Source organism: Chiloscyllium punctatum, chromosome 27, assembly GCF_047496795.1.
Source record: "Chiloscyllium punctatum isolate Juve2018m chromosome 27, sChiPun1.3, whole genome shotgun sequence".
Classification (NCBI taxonomy): domain Eukaryota; kingdom Metazoa; phylum Chordata; class Chondrichthyes; order Orectolobiformes; family Hemiscylliidae; genus Chiloscyllium; species Chiloscyllium punctatum.
In genome coordinates, this window is record NC_092765.1 from 10,462,006 (window position 1) to 10,485,421 (window position 23,416).

At 43.0% G+C, this 23,416-nt stretch overlaps 1 protein-coding gene across 2 annotated transcripts in view; it reads left to right on the forward strand.

Moving 5' to 3' along the window:
- The window catches only part of LOC140453408 (putative transmembrane protein 244), a 46,132-nt gene that overhangs the window by 11,224 nt on the left and 11,492 nt on the right, over positions 1 to 23,416 (forward strand). For both annotated transcript variants that reach the window (XM_072548056.1, XM_072548055.1), the window contains 3 exons: positions 10,679 to 10,752; positions 20,049 to 20,174; positions 21,064 to 21,108. In XM_072548056.1, coding sequence (XP_072404157.1) covers positions 10,679 to 10,752; positions 20,049 to 20,174; positions 21,064 to 21,108 — 245 coding nt within the window. The remainder of the gene's footprint in view (positions 1 to 10,678; positions 10,753 to 20,048; positions 20,175 to 21,063; positions 21,109 to 23,416) is intronic.

Below are 23,416 nucleotides of genomic sequence, written 5' to 3' on the forward strand. Positions count from 1 at the left end.
CCCCTCAGACGTGGTTGATGATGCTCTCCATCGCATCTCCTCCACTTCCCACTCCTCTGCCCTTGAGCCCCGCCCCTCCAATCGACATCAGGACAGAACACCACTGGTCCTCACCTACCACCCCACCAACCTCCAGATACATCGTATCATCCTTCGTCATTTCCGCCACCTCCAAACAGACCCCACCACCAAGGATATATTTCCCTCCCCTCCCCTATCAGCATTCCGGAAAGACCACTCCCTCCGCGACCCTCGTCAGGTCCACACCCCCCACCAACCCAAACTCCACTCCCGGCACCTTCCCCTGCAACCGCTAAGAAATGCAAAACTTGCGCACACACCTCCCCCTCACTTCCCTCCAAGGTCCCAAGGGATCCTTCCATATCCGTCACAAATTCACCTGCACCTCTACGCACATCATTTACTGCATCTGCTGCATCCAATGTGGCCTCCTCTACATTGGGAAGACAGGCCGCCTACTTGTGGAACGTTTCAGAGAACACCTCTGGGACACCCGCACCAACCAACCCAACTGCCCCGTGGCTGAACACTTTAACTCCCCCTCCCACTCCGCCAAGGACATGCAGGTCCTTGGCCTCCTCCATCGCCAGACCATGGCAATACGACGTCTGGAGGAAGAGTGCCTCATCTTCCGCCAAGGAACCCTCCAACAAGGGATGAATGCAGATTTCTCCAGCTTCCTCATTTCCCCTCCCCCCACCTTATCTCAGTCCCAATCCTCGGACTCAGCACCGCCTTCTTGGCCTGCAATCTTCTTCCCGACCTCTCTGCCCCCACCCCCTCTCGGCCTATCACCGTCATTCCCAATGCCCCTCCCCCAAGTCCATCCTCCCTACCTTTTATCTTAGCCTGCTTGGCACACCTTCCTCATTCCTAAAGAAGGGCTTATGCCCGAAATGTCGATTCTCCTGCTCCTTTGATGCTGCCTGACCTGCTGCGCTTTTCCAGCAACACATTTTTCAGCTCTGATCTCCATATCTATTATTGTCAATAAATACTTATTCCCATTTTTTGTTTGAGGTCGGGGACCTATGCAATCAATCTCTTGTGAAAGATTCCTCAAATGCTGGAATAGGTATTAAAAGTGCAGGTTTTATTACTGCCTGTGGTTTTCCAATTAGCTGACATGAATGACATGTTTGGCAAAATTCAATGACATCTTTGTGCAGTCCAGGCCAGTGAAATGTTGTTGTATTTCAGCCTGTGTTTTCCTTACCCCTAAATGACCTCCAAGTGGTAGCTTGTGCTACTTGCAGCACCTCTTTTCTATACCCTACTGGCAAAACAATTTAATGAATCTCTGCCTATTTCTCATCTCCTTCAATATGTGATGGTCTTCATTTCCTCATTAAGTCATCATTTGTTGCATAATAACACACAGGAAGGTATTCACTCCCCTCTGCATATGCCTTTTAATATAACTGTTTTAAGTTCTCATCTTTGTGCTGTAACTGAATCAGCTTAGCAGAGCTAAAGAAAATTGCATGTTTACCTATTTGCTTCTTCTCTGTCCCACTTCTCTGATCAAAAAAGTCTCGGATACAGCTATGCCAGCTTCCTTTTCTGTCCATTTTGATCTCTCTTGCTTCAGCTTGTGCCTCTGTGACCTGTGATCATACAATCTGGGAAAATTCCTGGAAAAACATCCTTCATTTCTTCAGTTGCCTGCATCTCCACTGGCTTTTCAACTAGAGTAGGCAGCATGCCTACTGATGAATCAGCTATATCATTTGCAAGAACAAATTATATTCCTGGAGCTGAGAGTTTGTCCAGTACTCCTACCACAAATTCTCTACTCCTCTCTCTAGCCTTACTTTACATAATTGAGCACTTTTTGTCTCACCATGAATTCCTGTTACCAGTACCTCTTCTGGCAATAGTCCCTCAGGAGTACATATCTCCTCATCCTTCAGCATCACAGACAGAGAGGATGCTGTGTCCCTTAATATTGTAACCTCTTTACCTGCTACTCCTGGCTTATGTTAATAAAATTTAACTTTGCATGTATACTTTTTAAGCAGATCATCTTGTATACTCTGAGGTAATTGTCTAACATGCCTTGTGTTTTTTGTCACTAGTCCAACAAAGCTCCCAGATTTATCTGGATTTCCTACATCTGGCTTTCTCCTAGCCCACCAACACTGTGATTTTGTGTGGCCCACTTTATTACAATGAAAACACCGGAGCTTTTTAACTTCTTTGTCCCCCTCAAGGGTTTCTTTTTTTTTCACTCTGTGGTAAGTTTTCCTTATGACCTTCACTGAGATCTATCTTTGCCTTTCCACATGAGGATTCCTCTTTGCCCCAATTTCTATCCCTTATGGACTGAAATTGATTCTGGAAGCCAACCTGTGTTTTGTGGATCAGCTCATAATCGTCAGCCACTTCAGCTGCTAACCTTGCTGTTTTTAATTCTCTGATCTTCCATATGAGTTCGCACTACTTCAGGCAGGGAATTTTTAAATTCCTCCGAAATAATTCCCTCTCTAAGGGCATCACAGGTTTACTCAATTTTTAAAGCTCTTATCCAGCTATCAAAATTACTCTGTTTGATCCTTTCAAACTCAATGTAGGCTTGACCTGGGTCCCTCCTTAGATTCCTGAAGCGTTGTCTATAGACTTCTGGTACAAGCTCATATGCTCTTAAAATGGCTTTTTTCACCTCCTCATACTCCCCAGATACCTCCTCTGACAGTGATGCGAATACCTCACTAGTCCTACCTACACGTTTTGTTTGGATCAACAAAACCCAGATTGCCACTGGCCACTTCATTTGTTTAGCCATCTTTTCAAATTAAATGAAAAAGGCTTCCACATCCTTCTCATCAAATTTAGGCAATGCTTGAATATACTTAAACAGTTTCTCACTCGGCTTCTGACTACCAGGGGCTTGCTCATTCTCACTCTTTTCCTCACTAAGCCTACCCTCAGCCTTTATCTCTAGCTTTTTAAGCTGACCTTCCTCTTTAAGTGTCAGCTTTTGAAGTTCAAAGCTCTCTCTTTATATTTCTCTGCTCTCTTTTTCCCTCTCTTCTGCTTTTAATTGTAACTCAATCTATTTCATTTCTGCGGCTCTGACCTTATCTCTGGCCTCTAACTCAAGCTGCTTCATTTGCAATTGAACTTTGCCATCTCTACAGATTCTGATGGTTTCTCCAGCAAGTTTAAATGCTGAGCTACTGCTGTAATTATCTCTCCTATCCTCACAGAAGCAGGTAGTTCCAACCCCAGCTTCTCTGCTAATTCCTGCAGCTTGGTCTTATTCACCTTTTGCAAAACTTCCAAAGTCACCACATCCATATCCAGAAAGAGTGATTGGAAGAGCCATTAATACCCCAAGCTTTGCCTACTCAACCAAACCAACACCCAAAATAAAGACACCAGCACCTACCACTCACTGTTTAAAATCCGGCAAAGAGCCCCCAGTCTTTTATAGACTAGGCCAGACCACTCAAAACATTCTTGAGCAGGTATCCCAGACCATAACTTTGCAATTTAGTTTGGTAAGTGTGCAATGAAAACTACCTGAAGTAAGATAGCTCGATTGACTACTAGGATTTAAAACAGACAGAAATGTATTCACAAAATTACACAATGACACACAAAGAACAGAATAAAGAACTGAAAAATGTGTTGCTGGAAAAGCACAGCAGGTCAGGCAGCATCCAAGAAGCAGGAGAATTGATGTTTTGGGCATAAGCCCTTCTTCAGGAATGAGGAGGGTGTGCTAAGCAGGCTAAGATAAAAGGTAGGGAGGAGGGACTTGGGGGAGGGGCGTTGGGAATGTGATAGGTGGAAGGACGTTAAGGTGAGGGTGATCGGCCGGAGAGGGGGTGGGAGCGGAGAGGTCGGGAAGAAGATTGCAGGTCAAGAAGGTGGTGCTGAGTCCGAGGGTTGGGACTGAGATAAGGTGGGGGGAGGGAAAATGAGGTAGCTGGAGAAATCTGTATTCATCCCTTTTGGTTGGAGGGTTCCTAGGCGGAAGATGAGGCGCTCTTCCTCCAGGCATCGTGTTGCCATGGTCTGGCGATGGAGGAGGCCAAGGACCTGCATGTCCTTGGCGGAGTGGGAGGGGGAGTTAAAGTGTTCAGTCACGGGGCGGTTGGGTTGGTTGGACCGGGTGTCCCAGAGGTGTTCTCTGAAACATTCCGCAAGTAGGCGGCCTGTCTCCCCAATATAGAGGAGGCCACATCGGTGCAGCGGATGCAGTAAATGATGTGTGTGGAGGTGCAGGTGAATTTGTGACTGATATGGAAGGATTCCTTGGGGCCTTGGAGGGAAGTGAAGGGGGAGGTGTGGGCGGAAGTTTTGCATTTCTTGCGGTTGCAGGGGATGATGCCGGGAGTAGAGTTTGGGTTGGTGGGGGGGTGTGGACCTGACGAAGGAGTCGCGGAGGGAGTGGTCTTCCTGGAACGCTGATAGGGGAGGGGAGGGAAATACATTCTTGGTGGTGGGGTTTGTTTGGAGGACATGTAGGTCCTTGGCCTCCTCCATCGCCAGACCATGGCAACACGACGCCTAGAGGAAGAGCGCCTCATCTTCTGCCTAGGAACCCTCCAACCACAAGGGACCAGCTTTGTGACAATATGCCTAGTGCTGCTCCTGGCATGCCCTCCTGCACTCCTCATTGAACTAGGGCTGATCCCCTGGCTTGATTGTAACGGTTGATTTGGGGATATTCTGGGACCATGAGGTTACAAATTGTACTTGAATACAATTCTGCTGCCGTTGATGGCCTACAGCACCTCATGGATGCCCATTCTTGAGTTGCTAGACCTGTTCAAGTCTGTCCCATTGATCATGGTGATAGTGCCACACAATACGATGGAGGGTATTCTCAATGCAAAGGTGAGACCTTGTCTCCACAAGGACTGTGCAATAGTCAGTCTTACCAATACTGTCATGGACAGATGCATCTGAAGCGGCACATCGGTGTGAATGAGGCCAAATATGTTTTTCCCTCTTGTTGGTTCTCTCATCACCTGTTGCAAACCCAGTCTAGCTGCAATGTTCCTTTAGGACCCAACCAGCTCGAACAGTATAGCTGCTGCTGAGCCATTCTTAGTGGTGGACATTGAAATCCCTCATCCAGAGTACATTGTGTGCCCTTGCCACCCTCAATGCTTCCTAATGTTCAGCATGGAGAACAGCTGATTCAACAGCTAAGGGAGGATGGTATGTGGTAATAAGCAGGAAGTTTCCTTGTTTTAATTAAACCTGATGCCATGAGACTTCATGGAGTCCGGGATCAATGTTGAGGACTCCCTGGGTAACTGCTTCTTGACTGTCTACCACTGTGCTGCCACCTCTGCTGGGTCTGTCCTGCCAGTGGGAGAGGACATACTGAGAGATGGTGATGGTGACATCTGAGACATTATAAGTTTGACTGTGTCAGGCTGTTGCTTGACTAGTCTGTGAGACAGGTCTCCCAATTTTGGTACAAGTCCCAAATGTCCATAAGGAGGACTTTGCAGCACCATTACAGCTGTTTTTGCTGTTGTTGTTTCTGGTGACTTAGTTGATACCAGGTGGTCTGTCCTGTTTCATTTCTTTGTTGAGAATTTGAAGCAATTGATCCAACTGAGTAGTTTGCTAGGCTATTTCAGAGGGCCAGGGAGTCAACCATGTGCTTTATTACATGTACACTAGAACAGATTAGAATTGTAGATTTCTTTTCCTAATGGGCATTAATGAACCAGATGGTTTTTTTTTCTGACAATCAGCACTGGTTTCATGGTCAACATTAGATTCTATTTCCACATATTTTAGTCACTTCAAATTCCACTGTCTGCTCTTGCAGGATTCCCATACAGACTTTCCTCCTCTTCCCAATCCAAAATGGCAAACACTATACAGTAGTTTGAGCCTATGTCCCTGACTATAGACCTACCAACCAAGGAAAACATCATATCAACGTCCATCCTGCCATGCCCTGTGAGAGTTTTGTAACTTTCAATGAAATCACCTCTCATTTTTCAACAGTCTCGAAAGTACAGGCCCAATTTCCTCAATCTGTCCCATCATCCCAGGGATTGCTCTGGTGAACCTCCTTTGCACATCCTCTAATGGAAAGTATAAGATAAGGAGACTTCAACTACACACAATATTCAAGCTGATGTCCCACCAAGACTCCATACAATTACAACAAAACATCTCTACTTCCATACTCCATGCAATGAAGGCCAACATTTCACTTACCTTCTTTCTTGTTAGACCTGCATGCTAATGTTTGACAATACCCAGGTCCCCCGGACGCCAACCTTTCTCAATTTTTCACCTTTTAAACCATCTTCTGTTTTTTTCTTTTTTCTGTGGCTAATTTCACATTGATTCACATTACATTCCATCTTCCATGTCTTCATGTGCAACTTTAAATCAATTTAATCTTGCTATTGTAGATTTTTATCCCTGATAAGTGGGAGGTGATGCACCTTGGAGGAAGTAACAAGTTAGTAGCGCCATAGTGTTAAGGGCTTAGATGGAGAGGAATTTGTTAAGTGTGGACAAGGAAATTTTCTTATTCACTGTGTGAATGTACCTACTAGAGATTGAGCAAAACTGACCATCTCTTGAGAAATAAGGTTGGTTGGTGTCAGTGAAGAAGTGTCGGTGGTGGAGGAGGGGGACACATGTTGGAGCCAGTGATCATAATTCTATTAGTTTTAAAATAGTGATGGAAAAATATGGACCTGAGCTAAAAGTTAAAGTTCTAAATTTGAGGAATGCCAATTTTGACAGTATTAGGCAGGAACTTTCAAAAGTTGATTGGGAAAGGATATTTGCAGCTGAAAAACAGGAAGCCTTTAAAACTACGATAATGAGAGTCCAGAGACAGTATGTTCTTCTAAGGGTGAAGCGTAAAACTGGTAAATGCTAGATGATTATAGTAGTTGAGGTTCTGGTCAAGAAAAAGAAGGAAGCATATGTTGAGTATAGACAGCAGGAAATGAATAAATCCCTAAAAGAGTACAAGGGCAGTGAAAGTAAACTTTAGAGGGAAATCAGGAGGGCAATAAGGAGATCTGAGAGAAGGCTAAGGAGAATCCAGAGGGATTCAACAAATACACTAAGGACAAAAGAGTAACTAGGGAGAGAATAGGGCCCCTTAATATTTCAGCAAGGCTGCCTATTTGTGGAGCCGTAGAAAGTGGGGGAGATACTGAATGGGTATTTTGCATCAGTGTTTACTGTGGGGAAGGATATGGAATCTAGAGAACTTGAGGGAAAAAACAGCAATATCTTGAAATATGTCCATATTATAGAGGAGGAGGTGCTGGATATCTTAAAGTGCATAAAGGTGGATAAATCCCAGGGAGGGGATCATGTATACCCTAGAACTTTGAGCAAAGCTAGGGAAGTGATTGTTGGGCCCCTTGATGAGATATTTGTTTCATTGATAGCCTCAGCTGAGGTGTCGGAAGACTTGAGGTTGGCTAACGTGGTGCCATTATTTAAGAAAGGTGGTAAGGAAAAGCCAGGGAACTATAGACTGGTGAGCCTGACATCAGTGGTGGACACATTGTTGGAGTGGATTCTTGAGGGACAGGATTTAAATGTATTTGGAAAGGCAAGAATTGATTAGGGATAATGAAGAGGTGCCGGTGTTGGACTGGGGTGGACAAAGTTAAAAATCACACAACACCAGGTTATAGTCCAACAGGTTTATTTGGAATCACTTGCTTTCAGAACTATGCTTCTTTGTCAGGTAGTTAGTGGGGCAGGATCATAAGACACAATTCATAGCACAAGATCATAGTGTCATGCAGCTGATATATATTGAACAAACCTAGATTGCTGTTAAGTCTTTCATGTTCTAGATTAGATTGCAGTTTCAAAACTTGCAATCCATTCTAAAATATGAAAGACTTAACAGCAATCTAGGTTTGTTCAATATAATCGTATCAGTTGTGTGACACTATGACCTTGTGCTATAAACTGTATCTTATGAATCTGCCCCACTAACTACCTGACAAAGGAGCAGCGCTCCAAAAACTAGTAAAGGTAGACAACCCTTTATCCAAAATCCCAAAATCTGTAAAGCTCCAAAATCCGAATGTTTTTTTGGTGAAGTTTGTAATCTCATTAACAGGATTGTTTGCCCACCAAACAATCAATCCAGCTCTACACCCACTTGATGCGTGTCACTCAAATGTGATGTGGGTGAGCGTGACCCAGCACTGACAGGCCTCAATTCTGCCTCAGGGACCGTTACTCACAGTGAGTTGGCTGTTTATAAGATTTTTTAAAATTTCACCGTTGAACTGTCACTTATTCCAAAATTCAAAAAATTCTGAATTTCGAAAAACAGCTGGTCTCGAGTGTTTCAGATAAAGGGTTGTGTACCTGTACTTACAAATAAACCTGCTGGACTATAACATGGTGTTGTGTGATTTTTAACTTTGATTAGAGATAGTCAGCTTGGCTTTGTGCATGGGAAATTGTACATCAATAACTTGTTTGAGTTTTTGAAGGAGTAACAAAGAGGATAAATGAAGGCAGAGCAGTGGATATGGTCTATTTGGACGTCAGTAAGGCATTCGACAAGGTTCTGGATGGTAGTGTGGTTAACAAGTTTAAATCACATGGAATCACAGGGAGAACTAGCCATTTGGATACATAACTGGATCAAAGATAGGAGACAGAGAGTTGCTTTTTGGACTGGAGGCCTGTGATCAGCAGTGTGCAGCAAGGATTGATGTAGTTGCACTACTTTTTGACACTTATATAAATGATTTGGATGTGAACATAGGAGGAATGGTTAGTAAGTTTGCAGATTACACCAAAATTGGCGGTGTAGTGGACAGTGAAGAAGGTTATCTCAGGGTACAATGAAACCTTGATTAGATGGGCTGATGGGCCGAGGAGTGGCAGATGGAATTTAATTTTGATAAATGTGAGGTGCTGCATTTTGGAAAGGCAAACCAGAGCATGATTTATCCATTTAATGGTAAGGTCTTGGGGAGTAGTGCGAACAAAGAGACCTTGGAGTGCAGGTTCATTGGAAGTTGAGAGTTGCAAATAGACAGGGTAGTGAAGACATTTGGTACGCTGGCCTTTAGTGCATAGAATATAGGAGTTGGGAGGTTATGTAGCGGCTGTTCAGGACATTGGTTAGGCAATTTTTGGAATACTGCATTCAATTCTAGGGGTCAGAAAAGATTTACAAGGATGTTGCCAGAGCTGGAGGGTTTGAGTGATAGGGAGAGGCTGAATAAGCTGGGGCTATTTCCCCAGAGTGCTGGAGGCTGAGGGGTGACCTTAAAGAGATTTAGAAAATCATGTCTTGCATGGATAAGGTGAATAGCCAAGGTCTTTTATCCAGGGTAGGGGAGTCCAAAACTAGAGGGTATACATTTAAGGTGAGAGGGGAAAGATTTAAAAGGGGCCGCAGGGGTAACTGTTTTATGCAGAGGGTGGTGCGTGTATGGAATGAGTGCCAGAGGAAGTGGTGGAGGCTTGAATAATTACAACATTTAAAAGGCATTTGGATGGAATTATGAATAGGATGGGTGGAGGAGGATATTGGCCAAATGCTTGCAAATGGGAATAGACTTTTTTAGGCTATCTGGTTGGCATGGATAAGTTGAACCAAAAGGTCTGTTTCCATGGTGTGCATCTCTATGACTCTAATCAATGAATGGTAGGACACTAGGAAACTGTGATGAACAGCTTGAGGTACTTGTCCACAGATTCCTAAAGGTGACAGGCTAGATTAACATGGTAGTTAAGAAGGCATACTAGACACCTGCCTTTATTAGGCGAAAGTGAGTACAGCAAATGCTGGAGATATCAGAGTCAAGGTTAGAGTGGTGCTAGTAAAGCACAGCAGGTCAGGCAGCATCCGAGGAGCAGGAAAATCAACATTTCTGGCAAAAGCCCTTCATCAGGAAAGCCCCTCATCATTTCCTGATGAAGGGCTTTTGCTAAAAATGTTGATTTTCCTGCTCCTCGGATGCTGCCTGACCTGCTGTGCTTTTCCAGCACCACTCTAATCTTCACCTGCCTTTATCAATCATTGCTTTGATTATAAGGACCAGGAGATTATGTCAAAACTGTACAGGAGTTTTGTCAGACTACAGCTTGAGTTCTGGTCACTATTGGAAGAATGTGATTGCATTGGAGGGAGTGCAGAGGAGATTCACCAGGATATTGTCTGGGATGGAACATTTCAGCTATGAAGTGACGCTGGATAGGCTTGGGTTGTTTTCTTTAGAACAGCAAATGCTGAGGAAGCTATTTGATTGAAATGTATAAGGTTACGTGGGGCATGGATAGACTAGATAGAAAACATTTGTTTCCCTTAGCGTATGGTCAATAAAAAGCAGGCATAATTTTAAGGTGAATGGCAGGAGGTTTCGAGGGGAATGGATGGAAGTTTTCACCCAGAGGGCGGTGGGGGGTCTGCCTGGGAGGGTAGTTGAAGTGAAAAACCTCATAAATTTAAAAAATATTGAACGAGCACTTGAAATGTCACAACATTCAAAGCTATGGGCCAAGTGCTGGAAAGTGGGACTAATACAAATTTAATGTTTTTTTTGTCGGTGTTGATTCAATGAGCCAAAGGGCCTCTTCGGCACTGTATGATTCTATGATGAATCTGTAAATATTTGGTTTGATTGTCCCTGCTGATGATTGTTTCTGTTAATTATTTTTGCAGACTTAATTCATTTGATGGGTTGATTCCATTTGACTTTAAAACTCAAGCAGCAAAATCTAACTCTAAATATCTAGGTGAGTACTGAAATACCGAATTGAATGTGAATATGGGATATGTAAAATAACATCCCAGTGTCGTGTGAATTTTACCAGTAGAAAAGTGCCCTAGCACTCAACCTTAACTGCAGGTCTGAAGCTGCCAATTAAAGACCACTTAGTGCTCTGGTGAGAAAGGAAACGGTGCACCTTTGCAATCAGCAAGGGCTAAAGCTGCCTGACCAAAGCCTCTGGGTTATTAATTTTGTTTTTCTCTCTCTACATAGATTCAACACGAATTGACCAGCTGATTTTTTTTTAAAAGGAGTTTATTAATTTTGCTGGATAATTTGTTCAGTGAATTATTTTAGATTACATGCTGTGACAAGAATAACAAAAAAATGTTTCTAATTTGGTTAAGCTACTACATAATTTCCGGGTGGTGACCATGTTAATTCTGCTGTGTGTTACCTTTAAAGAAAGTGCCAAAATGCTGTCCAGCTGTATCTTTGAAAATTTTCTTTTCAAAACTCCATTTCTGAAACTGTCAATTTAAAAGGATTATTTGTGCTGATGGCTGATTAATCTCAGCAATTATGCTTTTCACTTAGCCTGCAGAGACGTCAAAAATAGACTATGAACTTTGAAAAAAATAATTTTAAACATAATTCAACAATCTTTTATGAGGGAAAAGAAAATCTTTGAAAATAATCAGAAATTGAATCAAAGTGTTGAAAATACAAGTGGATCTGTTCATTAGCATCCGTTGAGGAAAGACAAGTAAATACCAGAAATAGACCATCTGATAAAACTGGACACAGTGTTCAGACTAACAATTAAAAAATATTCCAAACAGCAACTTATCTTTTTTGTTTACAAATGCTGATGATGCTGTGCATTTATAACAATTGTTTGTCTTTGTTTTCTATTCATACTTGAAGCTTTAATAGTTTGATTATTTCACAACACAATAGCTTTACCCTGGGATTTTTAAGCAACTCGTATACACATAGGCAGGGAGTGATTGCTATGATCCCAGCTGATATTATTACTGGCAAAGTCAGATGCCAGAAGGAAACATAGTGTGAGAGATTATGTTTTGATTTGTTTTGGTTTTATCAAAGTGGCCACTTGCTGAAACAAAAACCATGTAATGCTGCAGATTTTGCTTTGAGAGGAGACAAAAAAACTGCAACAATGTTGGAATCCAAAATACACAGGCAGGAAGCTGGAAGAACACAGCAGGCCAGGCAGCATCAGGAGGTGGAGAAGTCAGTGTTTCAGGTGTAACAGACTGAGTCCTGATGAAGGGTTACACCCAAAACATTGACTTCTCCACTTCCTGTTGCTGCCTGGCCTGTCCTGGAACAGTACCCAAAACACAACTTGTAATTTTACCAGAGTCTCTGCATCTAATTTTCAGACTGGACCTGCAGGTAGCTTCTTCCTGGATCTATTGTACAGCTGAGCTTAAATATACTCAGCTTTAAGGAACCTCTTTAACACCGCTAGTCTGGAACTAACAATAATGCTTCACTCTAAGGTAACCTACTTCACTGTAATCCTTCCCTTCGCAGGAGCTTGAGTTTTTTTTTACAGTCATCCTGTTCCAATGACTTCACAGGACTCTCCAAAATGCAATGTAAAACTGAAACCAAAGGTCTCCCTCTTTAAGCTAAGGGTATCTTCCTTAAGCTTAAACATATAGGGGAAAAGAGATGACGCTATTAGTGGTATTATCACTACATTGTTAATCCAGAATCACAGGTAATGGTTTGATGAACCTTGGTTCTATGAATCCCACATGGCAGATGGTAGAATTTAAATTCAGTGAAGGTTAGTGTAATATTAAAAGTCTAAAGATGACCATTAAAACATTGCTGATTGTCAGAAAACCTCATCTGGTTCACTCATGTTTTTTAGGGAAGGACAACTGTCTATATGTGACTCCAGACCTACAGCAATTTGATTGACTCTTAACTACCCTCTGGCTTATTAGAGATGGGCAATAAATGTTAGGCATACCACTGATGGCAATGTCCTGTGAATGAATTAAAAAAACCTAAATTCCCAAAGCTTCCAACAAACCTTAGGGCTCCATTATCTACCTTGCTTGGTCACATATAAATCTAAGATTAAAAAAAATCCATCAGTGACGTGCACAAACCCATTCACTCTAAAGCCATGCCTCAAAAATTGTTTTCAGGTAATTACCATGGCCACAGAAATGAAAAGTTAATTATTAACTTCAGACACAGAAAATATTCATGTTACTAACTCATAAACTGGAAACCTAGCCTTATTATAAATTAAATTATTGATCCCACAATTTACATCTCAACATAGTTTTCTAGGAATTTGCTTGTGTAAACCATTATTGAAACTGATTTATAAATTATTTTAAATAGTATTAGATGCTTGCAAAACAAAACTTTTCACTGTACTTAGGAACATGTGACAACAATAAATCAAATCAAAACCAAATCTTTCATGGGTAATATAAAAATACCACATGATTGGTGTTTTTGACATTGCCAAACAAATAGAATAAGTTGGAATGTAAGTGGAGTAGAACAGCGTGGGACACTGGTAAAAGGCGCTATCTGCGAATGAAAACTACAAGCTCGGGGCTTAATTCCTCAACTGTGCTTTACTGCAGATATCCAATGTTGACAGTGTGTATTCATATCAGGAAGACATTCCATTCCACAACATTAAATTGATAGCAAGGGAACAATTGGCATTTAAATAGTACTTTAATATAGGAAACATTTCAAGTACCTTCTCAGAAGAATTATTAGACAAAACAAGACACTGAACCAGATAAGGTGTTTTTAGGACAGGTGACCAAAATGTTGGTCAAAGAGACAGGATTTGAAGAGTGTCTTAAAGAAGGACTGAAGGTAGAATGGGGAGAGTTTGAGTACCGTGGGATCTTGAGCAGTGGTGGTGATGGTGATAGTGGGAATTGAGTGAGGGAACTGAAATGTTCTCTGAGACCTCTACTGGCAAGTAGTGCTGCAGAGCAAGGGAAGCTAGAATAGATGAATAGACTCTTGCTGGAAAAGGAAGTGTGTCTTTAGAAAGTGGGCTGATGGGAATGAAGAGGAGTCAGACAAAGGAATTCCACAACAGAAAGTAACCCACACTGTAATTTCATAATTGTCAATAATTTATTGTTTATTCTTAATTTCCCTTCCTGTTTGTAATGACCTAGTGCCAGTGAGTTAAAGAATCCTTGCTTCATGATCTTTGAGCTGTCCAAGTGTGTTCAAACCTTTTGTTATATTTCTGGTCACTATTGCTTCTCCATTGACAAATTTCATGCACACTGTGGGCCAAGTTCCAATCACTTCACTTAAATCTCTTCCTGAAGGAACCTTGCCCCCACCTGGCTTCCAGTGGGACGCTCCACTAGTTAAACATCAGGTGAGAAGAGAAGGCCACTGTACTGAATGGGGTCTCTGGGTTTGACAGCAATGGTGGGCAGAACTGTTTGAGTCACTGAGAATTGGGCTTTTTTTTAAACCTGCTCACACCATCCCTGTTCTTGAAGGCTCATTCCAGCTGTCTCAAACTGGTCAGCATCAGGCCTTGCTAGAATGTTAGATATCACATGCAGCAGTTTTCTCACTTAGTTTCACTCTGGGAGCTGCCTCTGTCACTGTGAGAGAAAAGGGGAGGGTACCCATGCTAATTGTGCAATTTCAGTAAAATAAAATTTTACATACAGCCGGGAACACCATAAATATCCTTAAGCTTCCACTGTTGCAGATAGTGGATAGACTGGAGGAGATATCTCAAACCTCATTTCAAAGATGGAAATTGGTGAGTTGGAAACCCAGATAAGGTAGTCTGTTTCCACTCTCAGGAAATACGGGGCAACATTCAGCAAAGGTGACAATGAGATTGGCTATGATAACCTGGCACGTTACGGGATTATGATTCAAGATGGCTATCCAGTAAAGATACCTTACTATTGGATCCCACCCAATCGCTGGAAATCCAGAATCAACTGCAGAAGTTTTATATTGTTTAGATTCTGTAATGCGCTGAAAATGTGTTGCTGCAAAAGCGCAGCAGGTCAGGCAGCATCCAAGGAGCAGGAGAATCGACGTTTCGGGCATGAGCCCTTCTTCAGGAATGAGCAAAGTGTGCCAAGCAGGCTAAGATAAAAGGTAGGGAGGAGGGACTTGGGAGAGAGGTGTTGGGAATGCGATAGGTGGAAGGAGGTTAAGGTGAGGGTGATAGGCCGGAGTGGGGGTGGGGGTGGAGAGGTCAGGAAGAAGATTGCAGGTTAGGAAGGTGGTGCTGAGTTCAAGGGTTGGGATTGAGACAAGGTGGGGGGAGGGGAAATGAGGAAACTGGAGAAATCTGAGTTCATCCCTTGTGGTTGGAGGGTTCCTAGGCGGAAGATGAGGCACTCTTCCTCCAGCCATCGTGTTGCTATGGTCTGGCGATGGAGGAGTCCAAGGACCTGCATGTCCTTGGTGGAGTGGGTGAGGGAGTTGAAGTCCTACTTGCAGAACGTTTCAGAGAACACCTCTGGGACACCCGGATCAACCAACCCAACCACCCCGTGGCTCAACACTTCAACTTCAACAGTCAAGGAGATGCTTGCAAACTAGTCACTATCTTATCTACTATCACAGTTTAACTTTGAAAGTCAAATGCCAACTTTTCCAGCTGAAAGTGCAGGATACTGGACACTTTGTATTGAAGGGGGCATTACTTCCAAGCGGCAGAGGAGTGGCCCTGGCCTAAGACAGGGAGGAAACTATGTGGGTACCTTGGTCAGGTGGCATTCTATATGAGGTTTGTGAAAGGCCCTGCACATTTGGCTGCTCCACTCCATATTTGCTGAAGAGATCAGACACTGCAGGAGTGGTTGAGAAAGGCTGTTCAAGGTTTGATACTTCATGGACCCTCACATGAACTCCAGTATGTGGACGCTCCACCCTCGAGCAGAAGCTTGTCACATCACCTGTCCTCAGTCACGCAGATTTCCCCTTCCTTTCAGAGTACGAACTGATGAAGTTTCCTTGGCCTCGGGGCAGTGCTGTCACAGGTTCAAGGGCAGACAAGAGTGGGCTATCACTGATGTCAGTCAGAGTCTCAAGCTAACTGAGAGGAATGGAACATTCTCGATGACCCTTGAGGTAGGCTATTTTCCAGAAATTTAGAGACATTCAGATTGGGGCAGGGTTTGAAGAGTTTAACAACAACCCATTATTCTATTTTCAAATGACTGCCAAATTAGGTTTAGTACACACCCAATGGGCCACTGAACTTCCACAGTTTTGATTCCAGATCCAGTCCAAGTCAAGTAAACGTAATACAAATGTTGATGTCCTTAGAAGACACCATGAGGGGGATGTGGCTAATGCCATGCTCCTAACTCACTTAGACATTTGAATTAAATTTCGACAGAGTGCACCTGGTACACTTTAAGACAGATAGACCTAGTCGTGGTTTCACCTTCTGCCATGTACCTTGAGAGAGGACTTCAGATTGCTCCAGCAGCACGGCGGCACAGTCCAAAAAATATGCAGGTTAGGTGAATTGGCCTGTAGTGTTAGGTGAAGGGGTGAATGTAGGGGAATGGGTCTGGGTGGGTTGCTCTTCGGAGTAATCTAATGAAAAAGCTGATTGATCAGTAGATTGCATATCCTCCAACCCAATGCCAGCTAATGAGAAATTCAAGTTATGATAGAAACTGTTGAGAAGGTGGAAGAGGATCAGGGAGGAGAATGGACAAAAACAGAGAAGTTAAGCAACCCATCCTTCCCAACAGTCTCAGCCTAGTGTTGTTAGCAGTTCATGATCAAGCAAGACAGCATGTGATGTATGAAGATGACTGCACTGACTGAGGATTACTGCCCGAGGACTAATACTGTCACAATTGTGAGAGGTGTACTTTAGTCAAAGCTGGAAAGCAGCTTCACCTCAATGTGGAATCCCGAGATACCAAGAGACCTCTAGAAGCATTTGCAATGGAGTTTATGGTCCTGGACTCCAGATTAGATTAGATTACTTAGAGTGTGGAAACAGGCCCTTCGGCCCAACAAGTCCACACCGATCCTCCAAAGAGCAACCCACCCAAACCCATTCCTCTACATTTACTCCTTCACCTAACACTACAGGCAATTCACCTAACCTGCACATATTTGGACTGTGGGAGAAAATCAGAGCACCTGGAGGAAACCCACGCAGACACTGGGAGAATGTGCAAACTCCACACAGACAGTTGCCTGAGGCAGGAATTGAACCCAGGTCTCTGGTGCTATGAGGCAGCAGTGCTAGCCACTGTGCCACCATGCCTGTAACAGAACAGAACATGTTCTCATTCTGATGAGTGTCTTCACCAAGTTCACACAGGCTTTTACCACCCATGACCAAAATATCTAACTATAGCCAGAGTGTTAGAGCGTGATGGGTTTGTTCATTTCGGTGTTCCATCACATGAGCAGGGGAGCAACTTTGAGAGCAAAGTTCTGAAGGAGCTTTAAAAGGACAATGGCAATCATCTAGAGGGTAATAGATAGTAGGAAAGATTTAACCATACTATGCATGACCTCTGAATACCTTGCTGCCTGAGAGTAAACAAAATTGGTGTGTGTACCTCCTGGAGCTGGTTATAGACTCTGCAGTCACCCAGAGGCTAACCTTCATGTTTTGTTTTCTTTGGACAAGGTGCAAAGCTTCCTGTAGACCATCTCCTTCAGCTCATCACATCTTCTGATGGGGATGGCCATTTCCATGAACAAAATGTGGGTATTCCTCCAAAGTCTGAACATCAGGGACTAGAACAGGATTCAGAAAGTGTTGGATACTGAACTGCACAGAATCAGCAAGTCTGTATACACAGGTGGCCATGCCTATACTGTTGAACCTGGAGCTTGGCTGATTGTGTGCTGGGGGTGGGAATAAATGGTTTACCAAGGGGAGTTGCTTAAATCCAGGTGTCTGATGTGGAGGCAAGTTGCTCCTTCAATGGTATTGCAGAATCTGAAATGTCAGTGAGTGATTGTTCGAGGGCAGTTAGATAATGATGAGGAATCCTGGACAGACTTGTGTTGTGAATCCAGGGGTGCATTCATTGTGGGAAGACCTAATCCTGCCTTGGAAATGGCATAGGGAGGACCTGCTAGGGGGGAGGGACTGAAGCAATAAACTATGCCAACCATACAACACACAAGGCCCCAATTAACCTGGATCCCTAACATGGGTGGTCCTCCACAAAGCCTGGATCCTTTGGAAGGTGGTTATAGATAAGAAACTGAGAATGTCTTCTGCAGTAAAAGCTCAGTCTCACTCCAACTCTTACCATTTGGCCAGATCAATGATCATGAAGACAATGCTTATATTAATATGGAGTCAAACATTTTTGCCTCATAGCTCAATTGAATCTGTTCATCGCACAACTGCTTAGCATATGGTCACCGTGAGCTGTGTGTAGTTGCTGGGACAGCAAGTCTCAGGTAGGGAAGTGTATAACATGACCTCTGGCAGCAAGTGGTGTTATGATGGAGGCACTGAATGAAGGGACTGAACAGTTCTCTGAGACTTCCACAGCAAGTGGAACAGCTAGAGTAGATGAATGGATTCTTTATGGGGTCGGGGAGAAGGATCATAAAAGGAAGAGAAGTCAGACCAAGCAATTTCTTATCCCAATGTAATCCACAGAGTCATTCCATGTATATAGTGTAATTAGTCCCAAGTTTGCCCTTAATTTCCCTTCCTGGTGTCAGGGGAATAAAGAAGCTCTGCATAATGATATTTGGACCATCCATGTTAACGAGTTTTGATTTGTAGCTCAGATTGAGATTCTGGATGTAGGTTTGCTCGCTGAGCTGGAAACTTCATTTTCTGACATTTTGTCACCATACTAGGTAATATCTTCAGTGAGCTCTGGATGAAGCACTTGTGGTATAGTCCACTTTCTATTTATGTGTTTGGGTTTCCTTGGGTTGGTGATGTCATCTCCTATGGTGATATATCATTTCCTATGCTGATGTCATTTCCGGTTTTTCTCAGGGGGTGGTAAACGGGATCCAAGTTAATGTGTTTGTTGATAGAGTTCCAGTTGGAATAGCATGCTTCTAGGAATTCCCATGCATGTGTCTGTTTGACTTGTCCGAGGATGGATGTGTCGTCCCAGTCGAAGTGGTGTCCTTCCTCATCCGTATGTAAGGATACTAGTGAGAGTGGGTCATGTCTTTTTGTGGCTAGTTGATGTTCATGTATCCTGGTGGTTAGTTTTCTGCCTGTTTGTCCAATGTAGTGTTTGTTGCAGTTCTTGCATGGTATTTTGTAAATGACATTAGTTTTGCTTGTTGTCTGTATAGGGTCTTTCAAGTTCATTAGCTGCTGTTTTAGCATGCTGGTGGGTTTGTGGGCTGAGTACAATGCATCCATCCTAGGACAAGCCAAACAGAAACACGAATGAGAATTCCTAGAAGTATGGCATTCCAACCAGAACTCTATCAACAAACACATTGACTTGGATCCCATTTACCACCCCTCTGAGAAAAAGTACAGAAAATGACATCACCACAGGAAATGATGTCCGCACAGGAAGTGACGTCACCGACCCAAGGAAACACAAATACATAAACAGAAAGTGGACTATACCACCAGTGCTTCAGCCGGAGGCTCACTGAAGATGTTACCTAGTATGGTGACGAAACGTCTGAAAATGAACCTTCCAGCTCAGCAAGCAAGCCATCCATATATTTAAATCTCTTGTTATGAAAAGAATTCCAGGGCTCTAGGGCTATACAGCTGAAGGCATAGCGGCCAGTGTTGGAGTAATTTACACTGGGGACATGCAGGATGGTGATGTGCAGGCAACTTGGAGGGTTCTGGTGCTGAAAGAGGTCACAGAGATGATGATAACAGAGGCCATGGAAGGATTTGACAACAAAGATGTACATTTTAATTTTGGAAGCATTTCTGGATGGAAGCCAGTGTACATCAGCAAGCAAAGAGTGATGGGTAAATGGGATGTGGTCAAGCTAGGATACAAGTACTAGCATTCTGGATGAATTCAATTTAACAGACATTATAAGATAGGAGACTCTTCAGAAGAATCTTGGAACAATGAACTCCTTATATACAAAGACGTGGATAAAATTTTCAGTAGCAGATAAGCTGATGATTTATTTATATTCTTTAAGAACAATAAAAACCCAAGTAATTTAAGAAAAAAAAACAAATGTAAAGAATTTGTAATGCATCTTTGATTTATCTATTGGTGTGTTTATTAATCCTGCTATATAATTAATATTAGCCTTGTTTTAAAGTCTATTTGCATTCTGTTCTGATTCTCCTAGTGAATCTGCTGTCTATGGAACTTACGTATTTCACCAGTGGAATCCTGTTTGCAATAATAGTTAAGAAGTGGGTGTGGGACTATTCAATCACAGTTACACTCATCCATGTCATACTGAGCTCTGCAGGTGAGTACTGAATAAACCTGGACAAACACACTTGGCTTTCTGATAAAGCATGATGAAATAATTGTTCAATAGTATAGAATTTAAAATTGTACATCTCAGAACCACGACATAAGAAATGGACTGGAACAAAGGGATCTCATCTTCTATACAGTATAAAAGGAAGATGCTAATTGTTTTGGCCATTGTTGGCATGGTGATGCAGTATAGCTATCAATCTTAGTTCTTCCTCACTTTCTTCTAACCTTAGTTCTTAGGCAAGTACGCTCTGATTGGTCAGGGTGTTGTTGTGGAAATGCAGCTTTGGTTGACTGTCTCCAAGACCTTTTTGCTTCCATGAAAAAGTGTAATGTAAGTTCTCCTTTGTCTAAAATAAACAGGATGTGCTACGTTGTGTTGTGGGTGTTGGTTAGCTCAGTCAGATGGATAGCATGTTTGAGTGATGCCAACAGCATGAGTTCAACTCCTGTACTGGCTGAGATTATCAGGAAGGACTCTTCTTCTCAAACTCTCCCCTCATCTGAGGTGTGGTGATCTCAGATTAAACCAGCATCAATCATCTCTCTCTGAGAGAGAGAATAACCCTATGATGACTTTACCTTTACTCTGTTGTGGTACACATTACTGTGCTAACACAGTCTTCATTAAGAATTACATGGGGTTTAATGAAATTTCCTGATTTTATTTCTAATAAAACCCTCTTTACAATAAAAGCTCAGTAGTGTTGGAACCAGTGCTGAACTTTAAATACCAATAATTAATTCTAGGCCAGCCTTCATTAGTAATTTTGCTGATCTTCCATTCTGTCAAGGTCTGATGCCCTTTTGTATCTGTCTCCCACATTGGCAAGTCCCATCTTTTCAGTAACTCCTGGGTTTTATTTCATTTGCAGTGATGACTGAGTTTCCTTTAGCGTGGCAGTGGTGGTTGGCTTTGGGTAAGTTTAAGCAACTTTTTCTTTGGAACTTTACAAACCTGTGATGGAGTCTTTAGCCAAACTTCCAACCTATAAGCAGTGAGTCAGCTTCTGGGGCTGAATTTCTCTTTATAACTGTAAAGAGATGAAGTGCACATTTACATAAATTGATCTGTTAATTTTACTGTTAAAACTGAAAGAAGCACCAAATATGAAGGGAGCAGCAACAACAATGGGAGCGGTGAAAATGTGGACTTGGGGCTGCCAGGAAGGTAAATTTTTCCTGTTAAATACTAAATTCATAACTAGGCAGAGCGAAGGCGCAACAGGAGTGCAAGTGGACACAGGGATTGCTGGGTACGTGAACTGATATATTCGGGCTGCGGCTGACCTGCCCTTTTCCTCTAACTAAAGGTAAGATAGGGCTTTTGTTTAAACTTATTCAATCTCTCTTGGCAACTTTGAGCAGAGGGGATTGAAGCTCAGGCAGTTGCATCTCCTCTAGCAGGATGAGGGAGGTAAGGGTCACCAATGGTGTCCCTGCTGACTTCGCCTGCAAGAAGCGCACCCAAGTCCAGCTCCTCACAGACTGCATTAGGGAACTGGAGCTGGATGAACTTCGGATCATTCGAGGGGCTGAGGGGGTGATGGAGAGGAATTATAGGTAGGCCATCACACCTAAGTTACAGGATAATGGTAGCTGGGTGACCACCAAGAGAGGTAAAGGGAATAGGCAGACAGTGCAGGGATCCCCTGTGACCATTCCCCTCAATAATAAGTATATCATTTGAATACTGTTGGGTGAGGTAGGGGGGTGGACCTATAGAGGAAAGCCTCGGTGGCCAGGTCTCTGGTACTGTGCTTGGCTTGGTGGCTCAGTAGGAAAGGGGGGAGAATAGGAGAGTGATAGTGATAGGACATTCAATTGTGAGGGGAACAGACAGGAGATTCTGTGGTTGTGAGCAAGACTCCCAGATGGTATGTTGCCTCCTGAGTGTCAGGGTCAGGGATGTCTCAGATTCAATCTACAGGATTCTTAAGGGGGAGGGAGAGTAGCCAAAGTCACTGTACACATTGGTACTAATGACATAGGCAGGGAGAGGGAGGAGGACCTGAAAAGAGAATATAGGGAGTTAGGTTGGAAGATAAAGGCAGGATGAGCAGAGTAGTAATCTCAGGATTGCTATCGGTGCCACATTCTAGTGAGGCTAGGAACAGAGAGCAAATGCAGATGAACATGTGGCTGCAGGGCTGGTGTAAGAAGGAGGGCTTCAGGTATGTGGATTCTTGGGATACCTTCTGGGGAAGATGGGACCTGTACAAGAAGGATGGGTTGCACCGGAACTGGAGGGGTACCAATATGGATGTAGGTTTGCTCGCTGAGCTGAAAGGTTCATTTCCAGACATTTCGTCGCCCTACTAGGTAACATCTTCAGTGGGCCTCTGGGCGAAGCACTGTTGATAATTCTTGCTTTGTATTTATATGTTTGGGTTTCTTTTGGTTGGTGATGTCACTTCCTGTGGTGACATCATTTCCTGTGGTGAAGTCATTTCCTGGTCTTTTTCTTTGGGGGTGGTAGATGGGATCTAACTCAATATGTTTGTTGATAAAGTTCCAGTTGGAATGCCACGTTTCTAGGAATTCTCATGCGTGTCTCTGTTTGGCTTGTCCTAGGATGGATGTGTTGTCCCAGTTGAAGTGGTGTCCTTCCTCATCTGCATGTAAGGATATTAATGAGACAGGGTCATGTCGTTTTGTGGCTAGTTGATGTTCATGAATCCTGGTGGCTAGTTTTCTGCCTGTTTGTCCAATGTAGTGTTTGTTACAGTTCTTGCAAGGTATTTTGTAAATGACATTAGTTTTGCTTGCTGATTAATGATGCCCACACGATTAATGATGCCCACAACAGACTCCATAAACACACCCAAAAATCTTTACTCACTCCTGCAACAGACCATGAATGAACAGACAGAGTACAGCAAGCCATAGATATTAGACAGCGACAAACACAGAAAATGAAAAAACTAGACCTGCAGAAAAAAACTAGATAAACTTACACAAAGTAGCAACACTGACAACACAGAAGCATGGATTGTCTGACCGACCCTTAACAGACACTGAGAAAGCTCATGATTTGGAGATGCCGGTGTTGGACTGGGGTGTACCAAGTTAAAAATCACACAACAGCAGGTTATAGTCCAACAGGTTTAATTGGAAGCACACTAGCTTTTGGAGCGTCGCTCCTTCATCAGGTGGTAGTGGAGGGCTCAATCCTAACAATCCTAACCGCCGGCTTAAAGTGGAGAGGATCTCCAAGAAGATTGCACA